Genomic DNA, 11,276 nt, shown 5'->3' with positions numbered 1-11,276 from the left:
CCTAGCTATGGCCAGAGCTGGCTTCTCTCCTGGATTCACACGGCAGCACCGCTCTGGCTGCAGAATCTCCCCACCTAATGCAGCGAGGGGCCAGCAGGAAGGGGTGGCCTGGATGTTAGAAGAGCAGCAAAAGTCTCCTTGGGAACTCAGCAAAAAGAACAAGGAGTCCTTGTGGCACCTTAGAGAGTAACACATTTATTTGGGCATAAGCTTTCGTGGGCTAAAACCCACTTCATCGGATGCATGCGGTGGAAAATACAGTGGAAGATACAGTAGGAAGATGTATATACAGTGAGGACATGACAAAATTGGTGTTGCACGAAAGCTTATGCCCAAATAAATTTGTTAGTCTCTAAGGTGCCACAAGTACTCCTGTTCTTTTTGCGGATACAGACTAACATGGCTGCCACTCTGAAACTTGGGAACTCAGAGCCGGGGAAGGGGCTCATGGACCGCTGGAGCCTATTACTGGCAGGCCAATGAGAGGGAGGGAGTCCTTGGGAGGGGAAGGCTGGCACTGGGTGGTTTGACCGTACCCCAACGACAGCGTGGAAGGTTTCAGGGGTCAGTCTTGGCTTGTGCTAAGTAACAGTAGCAGCTTGAAGGGGTGATCCCCCCCACGCCTCCCAGCGATAGCTATGCTGCTAAAACCTTCCCGTGTAGACCTGGGTTCCCCCAGGAGACAGGCCCCTGGCTACTCCTAGCGAGCAGGGCTGCACATTAGGAGATGTTAGCTCCACCCACTCTCTTTGCAGTCTGGAGTTGATCATTTGAGATCAATTTGGCTTCTCTGGCAGAAATGTTACAAGCCTTGGATTCACAGCACAGCTTTCATTACTGACCCCCAACAAAACAATCTCTCCCTCCCCCCGTCCCCGAAGCATGCAGGAAAGGTCTGCACGGGCCATCGATTCTCTCTCTCTCTCTCTCAAAACAAAATAAATTAATTAATTAAGCCAGATGAGCATGTTTATTCTTGACACTGATAAAAATAAGAGTGACCGATTCCAGGCCGTACATGTACCGAGCTGCGATGACTGTCCAAGGACCAGGAACGAGACACATGCTCTGGAGCCGGCTGGCTCTCGTGGTGATGCTCGTTTGACATTACTGAAGGGCTAAAGAGGCTGTAAACTTGGCTGCCAAAAGCAAGTGACCAGCATTTGGCCCCTGGACAATTTAACAGGGGGGAAGCTGTTGCAGATGTAGCCAGGCAGGTAGCCCATCCCTAGGCAACCTGCAGGCCCCAGCATATAACACTGCATCTTAGATTGCTTGCATTGCATGCTGGGACCTGTAGTTTCCAGGGGCCACCCCTTTGTAGTAAGAGACCAAAGGTTTGTACAATACTCCTGAGGGAATGCTGTGCCAAAAAATTAAAAATTCTGCAAAACTCTGCATATTTTATTTGTCAAAATAACACAATATAATCACACCATTTTCAATTGTTTTGATAATTTATTTCAAAATACTTGTCAGCAAGTATTGGTGTGATTATACTGTTACTGTGTAATTTTCACAAATAAAATATGCAGAATTTTAACATTTGTAGGCACAGAATTTTTTACTTTTGGTGCAGAATTCTCTCAAGAACACCAGTGTTCTGTGGGGTACAATCTGGGTGCGGACAGCTGGGTGGGAGGCCTGGCGGGGATCTGGATGCACAGGGGCTCATTGGGGGGTTCTGAGTGCAGGGGGAATGGGACTCTGCAGGCGAGTCCAGGTGAAGGTGGTTAGAGCTCAGTGGGGGAATGTGGGGGGCTCAGCGAGGACTGGATGGTAGGGAAGTGGGGCTTGGTGGGGTTGGGGTCAGGGTGCAGCGTTTTGGGGTCAGTGGGGTGGGCTGCTGAAGCTCAGGGGTGTGTGGATTTGGGTATCGGGGGTTTGGTGGGGGGCTCCTGATGGAGGGGATGAAGCTCAGCTTGGTGGGGGGTTTCTGGGAGCAGGGAGGGTGAGGTTCAGTGGGGGAAGGCGTCCAGGTGCACAGGAATTGGGCGGACGGTGACCCTTTCCCCTGTGGCTGAGGAGCAACGGGGGCATGAAGTGGGAGGAGGAGGTCACTGTCCAGGGAGCTGCTCTCCATGTCCTCCCAACACTTGTGTATCCAGATGCATAGGCACTGATTCTGTGGAGCACCCACAGAAAAGTTACAATGGGTGCTCAGATTGGCAGCGCCACTACACCACTGATTGGTGGCTCAGGGAGTGCAGTGAGAGCTGGGTGGGTGGGGGCCTTGGGGATGGGATGGAATGGGGCAGAAAGAGGCAGATCGAGGGTAGATAAAAGTCAGCACCTATGTCTGGACCCCCCGCACTCAAACACCCCCCCAGCACCTGGAACTCCCAAAGCACTGAGCCCTCACCCCCTGCACCCAGACCCCCCCCCCCCCCCACGGTGCAGAGCTTCCTGCAGCTGGGGGGTTTCTGACCCAGCTCTGGTTGCTTCGTGCAGGGGAGAGGAAGGGGGAGCTCTGACTCTGTTGTCATCGTCCTCCTCTCCCCTGCCCACCCAGGACTAACGGCCCTGGGCAGCCAGGACATCCCCAGACCACCTCTCCCCCGGCTACCCGAACAGAGGCGCCTGCATTGCTGAGGGGGAGAGCGCGCTGGTACAGCTGCTTTTTGCTTCCCCACAGAAACCATTGTTTTGCAGGCAGCAGAGACGCTGCCAGGGGATGGTTCTGCGCACACGCAGTGGTGCAGAATTCCCCCAGCAGTAGTTATTTTGACAAATAAAATATGCAGAATTTTTTTTATTTTTTTGGTGCAGAATTTCCCCACCAAGGTTCTGTGTGGTGCAATCTCGGGGGGGGGGGGGAGGGGAGAGGAAGGATCTAGATACACAGCAAGTCACTGGGGGGTTCTGGGTGAATAGCACTCTCCGGCTGGTTAGGGCTCAGCGGGAGAGGGGAACCTGGGTGCTGGGGGAGTGTGGGGATCAGGATGCAGCTGGTTGAGATCAGTGGGGTGGGGGGGTCTAGCTGTGTGGAGCTCCCACTGCAGGGGGTGAGGCTCTGGGGGAGTGGGTGGGCTCCTGATGCAGGAGGGGTTTCCAGGTGCAGCATGGGTAAGGCTTGGCAGGGGGTCCAGATACACAGGGTGTTGGGCAGACAGAGAGAGGAGCTCCCCCTATAGTGATCCCTCTCCTCGTGGCTGAGGAGCCATGGGGCCAGTAAGTGGGGGGAGGGGTCCCTGTATAGGGAGCTGCTCCCCATCTGCCCAGCTCCCACAAAGCTGGACCCCCCTCCCCCAAGCCACACCTCCAGTTGCCAAACCCGCTCACAGGGAGCAGATTTTGGCTTCTTTCTTGGGGTATTTGTTCTATTAGGCTATTGTGTCTATACTTCACTTGCTGCTTGTTTTGGGGCTTTCCCAGGGGTGGGGCTCCCTCTTTTTTTGTTTTTAAATTTTCCGACAGAGAGCGTGATTGACTTTTGGTCATCCAATCCTCTTCTCTGTGCACGAGCACACTGCTAAAGAAAGCTTAAAGGGCTGCTTTCAGTTTGATTTTTCCTCCTCCCTCCCATCCCCCCCCAAACAGGACTAATGTCCCTGGGTGGCCAGGGCATCCCCAGACTCCCCCTTGCCCCACGGTGACTTACCTCTCTCCCGGTTGCTCTGGGTGCCTGAACACATGCACCCACGCTGCTGGGGAGTGGTGAGTGAGCGCTGGTACAACTTCTTTTTGCTTCCCCACAAAAAACATTTTTCTGCGGCAAAGCGAAGAGAAGCTGCAGGGGGACGTGTTTCTGCGCACGCGCAGTGGTGCAAAATTTCCCCAGGAGTAACAGCTGTGAGGACCTACGGGGAAAGCAGCCCACAGGTTTGGAACAGCTGCTTTCCTGCCCCACAGTCTTCAGTAACTAGCTGAACCCCAATTACTCCACTGCAGTTACTCCTGGTTCATCTGGGGACACATGAGCTCAGCAGTTGGTCTTATGCTAGGTATACCCCTGCTGGGAATGGTTTCGATCATGCGCAGAGTGTGTATGCAGACAACAATCCATAGCGCACATCCCCCTCCCCCCGACTGGTTTTTCATAGGCCCCCGGCTTTCAGAGAACACGAGAGACGGCAACAGAGGGCATCTGGCTGCAGAGCCACGGGTCTCTCTCACGCACACGCAGGCTAGCGTTGCCTGCTGCCGACCGAGGGCACGGGGACACACACACACACACACACACACACACAAATGCACGCACGTGGCAGCTCAGTGGCTGCAGTCTAGTTACAGAAATATAGAGGAACATTTGGATATTAAAAAAATAGTGATCTACGTTTATCCATTATCTGTTATTGCCGGTTTCTCCCCCGGCTGAGTGCTCGCTGCGGCAGGCGGATACGGCGAACGGTCAGCCCACCTGGCACGCCTGCACATGGGGACAGAGGTTCTCTTGCCCACTGCCTTTCCAGTACAATTGGCAGGAGGTGGTGGGGGATGGGAAAGGGGAATCCCTTCCTTTGAGGTTGTGTTGGTGCTTGCGGAGGGTGGTCTCACTGGGCCAGGTGGCTGAAGTAGGTACTGGCTTCCAGGAGCAAGGCTTTGGCACAAATCCGGAGGGTGTAGAAGAAGGTGACAACGTCCTGAGTGCTGAAGATGGTGTCGGCCAACACAAACACGAGCGAGGGGGGGATGAAGCCATGGCCGTACTCCACCATCCAGGTGCCGGCGCTCCACTGGACAGCCGTGGCCTCTCCGGATTTCTGCACTATGGTGTCCCCTGCAGGCAGGCAGACAAACAGAGCACTGGCCGTTATTCTGAATGCCAGAACAAAATTGGTTCCAGAGCGCCTCTCCCAGTATGTCTCCAGAGACAGCACACAGAGCTCTTTGTGGGCCTGATCCTGCAGGGTGCTGAGCGCCCTCCACTGAGCAGCCCAGGACAAGGGGCATGGGAGGCGCTCACTGCCAGTCCAAGGGCAGGGCAGCTAATCCAAAAGGCTGTCCCTGACAGTGCCCAGTACCAGCTGCTCCCAAGGAAGATGCAAGGACGTCCCCTAGTGGAAAATAATGGAACAGCCTTCCCACAGGGGCAGTTTCCTCCTGACCCACAGCTCCTGCTCTGAACCAGGGGGCTTTATAACCCTCTCCATTTTCTTTTAATCACCTGCTGGGAGTGGAGATGTGCTCGTTACCCGTCAGCATGTACGCTTTCCTTGAATCCTGCTTGCCTCTTGGCCTCCATGAGATCTAGGGATGTGGTGTTCTGCAGGCTAATCTGCTGTCCCCTGTATGTTTCCCTGTGTCCTGGGGCTAGAGCTAACGAGGCTCTAGTGTTACCTGTTCAAATCGCTATGTGAAAAGCCCAAGGCAACCAGCCCTGCAAAGGCAGCCACCCAGGGGAGGCCTCCGAGCGCGAGTGTGTGGGGCTGACACCGACAGTACCACACGCACCTGGGTAATAGATTTCACTTCTGGTTGTCCCCTCCTTCCACTGCCTGAAGGTCCCTGAGATGATGGCGTAGTAAATGTCAGCCCAGTACCGACCTGCAAGAGAGGCACACACGTGAAATCTGAGCAATGGAGCAACACAGCCCACTGCTAGCGCCCGACGAGCCCCGAGGGCTGCTCTGTGTGTTGGCTCAGCTGTCACAGAACAAACCTAAAACATCAGCAGGCTTCAACACTCATATGGGTAGGGAGTGGTGGTTTACGCTATTCCAAGTGCCTGGAGTTGCTAGTTTCAGTCTTGGACCAATGTCAAAGAGCCCTGACAGGGCCCTGGGCCAAGTCCAGGACCTTGCAACACATCCCAGCTTGCTGGTTCTCAGTGGAATTGGGGTGCTCCTATCCCTGGCAGCCCAGAGATCTCAAGCCACATCATTCCCACTGTGACAATGCGGTTCTGGCGGAACCCAACTGAGAGTGCCAACTCAGGGCAGATTGCTTAAACAGGGCAGTTGCAGCCCAAGGCTGGGGTATTTTCCACCTCTAAGGCAAACCAAACCAGCCAGACTAAGGGAATTTCGGTCTCACCCCACTGGCTAACCGCAAGTCTCTCAAGCAATCTCCTTAGACACTCCAGTTTCCCAGTATAACCACCAGTGCCACTCATACGGGGACAAATGGTTATGAAAACCAGTACCCAAGTAACAGAAAAAGGTTCTCCTGATCCCAAAGGACCAAGCCCCAGACCCAGGTCAATATACAATTCAGATCTTACCCATAAATCACGCTGTTGCCAATCCTTTAGAATCTAAAATCTAAAGGTTTATTTATAAAAGGAAAAAGATAGAGATGAGAGTTAGAATTGGTTAAATGGAATCAATTACATACAGTAATGGCACAGTTCTTGGTTCAGGCTTGCAGCAGCGATGGAATAAACTGCAGGGTCAAATCAAGTCTCTGGAATACATCCCCCGCTGGGATGGGTCCTCAGTCCTTTGTTCAGAGCTTCAGTTTGTAGCAAAGTTCCTCCAGAGGTAAGAAGCAGGATTGAAGACCAGATGGAGATGAGGCATCAGCCTTATATAGTCTTTCCCAGGTGTAAGAACACCTCTTTGTTCTTACTGTGGAAAATTACAGCAAGATGGAGTCTGGAGTCACATGGGCCAGCCCCTGCATACTTTGCTGAGTTACAAGGCGTATCTGCCTTCTCTCAATGGGTCCATTGTATAGCTGATGGTCCTTAATGGGCCATCAAGCAGGCTAGGCAGAGCTAATCTCAGCTTGTCTGGGATGTCACCCAGAAGCATAGCATAAGTTTGCCATACAGACAGTATGGAGCCAATATTCATAACTTCAACTACAACACTGATACACACATATAGACAGCATAATCATAACCAGTAAACCATAACCTAGTCCTAGACACCCCATTTGACCCCCTTTATACCAGATTTGGGTGCCACTACAGGACCTTGGTTGCAACAATGATCTATACGGTCCCAGTTTATGTCAGTAACGTCACACCCACACCAGGCATTTCTCACTGCTGGAGCTCCACCCTCAATTTCAGAGCTTGGCAGCCAAGCCCTTGCTAGCCACCAGAGGGAAGACCCACCACTCGCTGTTTGGAAGCTGGGAGGCTGGTCTGTAAAAAAACAGTGTGCTGGGTTTCTGGCTGCAGCTGCTGTTGAGAGGCCAGCTGCATAAACCCCTCTGAAACGGAGGGGAAAAGCCAAGCGAGATGGGAACCCCAACACTGTCACTTTGAAGTCCTGTTGCTCGGGACCTGCTTGGGCTAGAAGCCTCGAGGGGAGCAGTACAGGTTTTGCTGGGCTGCTCTGAGACAAGATGCCTGCCCACAATTTTGCGGGCCTGGTTCAGAACCCTTTGAAGTCAATGGAAAGACTCCCCATGGCTTGGGGCTGAATCACATTGGTTAACCCACGTCGCCAGACTCTGCAAGGTTTGTGGATGCTGCAGCCAAGGCCACCCGTGCTTGTACGCCCTGTGGTGCTGACGCTAGAAGAGGAGAAGGCAGGCTCGGCTCGGCTGCCACAAGCAGCGATTTGGCAACCTTCCACCCCCGACCCAGCCACTCTTGTGGGCAAGGCACTGGGAAGTTCTACGCATAGGGGGCAGCATGGAGAGGGGAGCGGGAAGTGGCAGCACACGGGTGGGCGGGGTCCTTTTGGCAGGGCCCATGGGGACACAACAAGCAGCCAGATCCAAGCAGTGGGTGGAAGGGATTGTTGCACAAGGTCTTGGAGACCTGGATATTAAGGCCTCCCGCTCCCCGCTTCCCCCTCCCTGTTCTCACGCTAACATGGGAGGGAAAACAAGCTGCACCCACAGGGAAAAGCTTTTGCTTGCTGAGCAGGTGAAGCTGGTTTGTGGCTGCTGACTATTAATGTGTATGAAACGACACCGGCAGGCGCTGCACCAAGCCTGCTCCTGGAACCACCCACTGAGAGATGTACTGGCCTAAGGAACTGGGCTGGTACTCGGGAGACCTGGGGTCCGTTCTCACCTCTGCCATGGACCTGCCAGCTGCCCCTCTCTGTGCTTGTTTCCCCATCTGTACACTGGGGAGAGCAACACGGACCCTCCCCTCCTTGTAAAGTGTGTGGATAGAGAGTGCGAGACCAGAGCTAGACATTACCACCACCCCTGGGAGAGAAGATGCTTCTGTTGTACTGATACATCATACAATGGAGGATTTAGCCCCTTTTAATCCTGCTAGCCAGTTACCCTGGTTTGTTGCCCTCTCTGCCTTTTGGGAGAGGCTGCTGTGACCTGAGTCAGTCAACAGGACACAGGGGCTTAAACACGGGCAGCTACCAAAGACCGCTCACAGGACTATTAAATGATCAGAAAACCCTGAGCCCACCTCGGATGGACCTATAGTAAATATAACCATCTGGACAGGACACACAAGCACAAGGATAACCACCTCCTTGTCTTATCCTTGGCTGCTTCTCTCCACTGCTTGCAATGCCCAGTGGGAGACAGGGCCAGGACTGCACAGACAGAAAGCGGCATCCGGAGAGGCTAGCTCTTAGCTCCAGGGAATAAAGTTCCTGATACTTCTGCTCTCCTGGTTCTCCAAGACCTTCCTGCTCTCTGCATCTGGCTAGTGGCATCTCCTCCCCTCTCAATTAACTAGCATGTCATTGTTAAGGTACAGAGCTGTGCCCACACAACAGCATACCTCTGTGAGCACTAGCTTGAGCAGGTGCGGCCAGACTGACTCATGGTCCCCAGACCATCAGCACTAGCAACAGCTAATGGGCAGTACAAGGTGGAGGGATAGTGCTGCTGACCACATTGATGTGTCCAGCCTCTGCTTCTGTTTCGGCGAAGGATCAAAGTGCATCTTGGCGCTACCCGGCTGGGACTTGCAGCTCCCCTGCCCCAGACACCTGCTGTCCCCCTGATGGTTTACCACAGGAAATCAAAGGCAGCAGCCCCCCACCCAACCCGAGCCTCTCTGCTTGAATGTAGCTGAGCCCTGCTTACCCGAGTGCCCCCCGGTGTCAACAGCCGTCCCGAAGAGCAGCACGTACTCGGTGAGCGAGGCGTGGAGCAGGCACATGGAGCCCATCCACCCGCCTGCGTTGACAAACACCCACTGCAGGTCCTCGTCCGGCAGGATGTGGCCTGGGTGCTTCTTCCGCAGCTCCACGATGATCTTGGAGAAGGCCTGCTCATGGTCCAAGCCTGCAGCACCAACAAACCCAGGCAAAGTCAGCACCACACAGGAGGCCCACGGCCCCACCCATAACCCTGCCACCTCCCTGGCTCCCACCAATACAAGCCACCAGGGCTTTGGAGCGGAGCTGGAGCGTGGAGCAGGAGCAGCTCCGGAGCAGTGGAGCTGCAGGTTTTTGCCTAGAGCTGGAGCGGAGCCAGAGCACAGCTCCAAAGCCCTGCAAGCCACCGAACCCAGAATGGGACCACGGCTTCATTCAGGGAATCAGACATTAGTGACAGAATCTAACATTGCCCCCCCCCTCCACCCCAGCTATTCTCTGCTCCTCCCTCCCCCCCCACTCCTGCTCCATGGGTCCCCCCATCCCCCCGAGCTCCTGCCCCACGGGTCCCCCCATCCCCCCGCCCCCGAGCTCCTGCCCCACGGGTCCCCCCATCCCCCCGCCCCCGAGCTCCTGCTCCACGGGTCCCCCCATCCCCCCGAACCCCGAGCTCCTGCCCCAGGGGTGCCCCCCCATCCCCCCGGCCCCGAGCTCCTGCCCCAGGGGTGCCCCCCCATTCCCCCGGCCCCGAGCTCCTGCCCCACGGGTGCCCCCCCCTTCCCCCGGCCCCGAGCTCCTGCCCCAGGGGTGCCCCCCCATCCCCCCGGCCCCGAGCTCCTGCCCCAGGGGTGCCCCCCCATCCCCCCGGCCCCGAGCTCCTGCCCCAGGGGTGCCCCCCCATCCCCCCGGCCCCGAGCTCCTGCCCCACGGGTGCCCCCCCATTCCCCCGGCCCCGAGCTCCTGCCCCACGGGTCCCCCCCGCCCCCGAGCTCCTGCCCCATGCCCCCCCCCAGGTCTCTGCCCCGTGGCCCCACCGCCCAGGAAACCCGCGTCCCGCTCCGCCCCGGGCGGTGGCTGTGCCCGGCCTCACCCGCCTGGATCCGGCCGAGCTCCGCGATCTCCTCGGGCCGGAACTCGAAGGGGCGGGAGGCGACCCAGCTCCGCAGCCCCTGGGCCAGCAGCGCCAGGCCCAGCAGCGCCAGCCCGGCCCGCAGCGCGCGCGGCCCCAGCGCCCACATCCCGCCCCGCCGCTCCGCCCCGCTCCGCAGGGCGCCGCCGCGCGCCGAGCCTGGCCGGGGGATGGCACCGCCCCCTCCGCGCCGGCCAATGGGAGCGAGCGGCGCTCAGCGCGCCGGCCAATCGCAGCCCGCAGGGTGACCCAAAGGGGCGGGGCCATGCGGGCATTGGCCTGGAGTGACAGACCAGGGGGAGGGGTGGAACGGGCACTGCCCTGCAGTGGCAGACCAGGGGGAGGGGTGGAGCGGGCACTGGCCTGGAGTGACAGACCAGGGGGAGGGGTGGAACGGGCACTGCCCTGCAGTGGCAGACCAGGGGGAGGGGTGGAGCGGGCACTGCCCTGCAGTGGCAGACCAGGGGGAGGGGTGGAGCGGGCACTGCCCTGCAGTGACAGACCAGGGGGAGGGGTGGAGCGGGCACTGGCCTGGAGTGACAGACCAGGGGGAGGGGTGGAACGGGCACTGCCCTGCAGTGGCAGACCAGGGGGAGGGGTGGAGCGGGCACTGCCCTGCAGTGACAGACCAGGGGGCGGGGTGGAGCGGGCACTGCCCTGCAGTGGCAGTCCAGGGGGCGGGGTGGAGCGGGCACTGGCCTGGAGTGGCAGACCAGGGGGAGGGGTGGAGCGGGCACTGGCCTGGAGTGACAGACCAGGGGGAGGGGTGGAGCGGGCACTGGCCTGGAGTGACAGACCAGGGGGAGGGGTGGAACGGGCACTAGCCTGGAGTGACAGACCAGGGGGAGGGGTGGAACGGGCACTGCCCTGCAGTGGCAGACCAGGGGGCGGGGTGGAACGGGCACTGGCCTGGAGTGACAGACCAGGGGGAGGGGTGGAATGGGCACTGGCCTGGAGTGACAGACCAGGGGGAGGGGTGGAACGGGCACTGGTCTGGAGTGACAGTCGGGCGGAGGTGCGGCGTGGGCACTGCCCTGCAGTAACAGACCAGGGGGCGGGGTGGAGCAGGCACTGCCCTGCAGTGACAGACCAGGGGGAGGGGTGGAGCGGGCACTGGCCTGGAGTGACAGACCAGGGGGAGGGGTGGAGCGGGCACTGGCCTGGAGTGACAGACCAGGGGGAGGGGTGGAGCGGGCACTGCCCTGCAGTGGCAGAGCAGGGGAAGGGGT

General features: G+C 57.7%; 1 protein-coding gene across 1 annotated transcript; it reads right to left on the bottom strand.

Annotated features, from left to right (window-relative positions):
- Positions 1 to 951: 951 nt before the first annotated feature.
- Positions 952 to 10,167, bottom strand: LOC128839477 (sigma non-opioid intracellular receptor 1-like). Its single transcript, XM_054032518.1, has 4 exons — positions 10,009 to 10,167; positions 8,905 to 9,105; positions 5,395 to 5,487; positions 952 to 4,720 (listed from the first exon to the last, which is right to left on the bottom strand). Exons 1-4 carry the CDS (start codon positions 10,154 to 10,156, stop codon positions 4,494 to 4,496), a joined length of 669 nt encoding a protein of 222 aa, XP_053888493.1. The 5' UTR covers positions 10,157 to 10,167; the 3' UTR covers positions 952 to 4,493.
- Positions 10,168 to 11,276: the final 1,109 nt, after the last annotated feature.

This window comes from Malaclemys terrapin, chromosome 6 (assembly GCF_027887155.1).
Source record: "Malaclemys terrapin pileata isolate rMalTer1 chromosome 6, rMalTer1.hap1, whole genome shotgun sequence".
In the NCBI taxonomy this organism is placed as follows: domain Eukaryota; kingdom Metazoa; phylum Chordata; order Testudines; family Emydidae; genus Malaclemys; species Malaclemys terrapin.
This window is presented reverse-complemented; position numbering and strand designations above follow the sequence as displayed.

Bases quoted from the DNA above. Each gene is read 5' to 3' on its own strand.
- LOC128839477 (XM_054032518.1), bottom strand. From the start codon at position 10,156: ATGTGGGCGCTGGGGCCGCGCGCGCTGCGGGCCGGGCTGGCGCTGCTG. The intron at 9,106-10,008 runs GTGAGGCCGGGC...TTGGTGCTGCAG, and splicing joins GCTCGGCCGGATCCAGGCGG to GCTTGGACCATGAGCAGGCC. The intron at 4,721-5,394 runs GTGCGTGTGGTA...GCCTGCCTGCAG, and splicing joins AAGTGAAATCTATTACCCAG to GGGACACCATAGTGCAGAAA.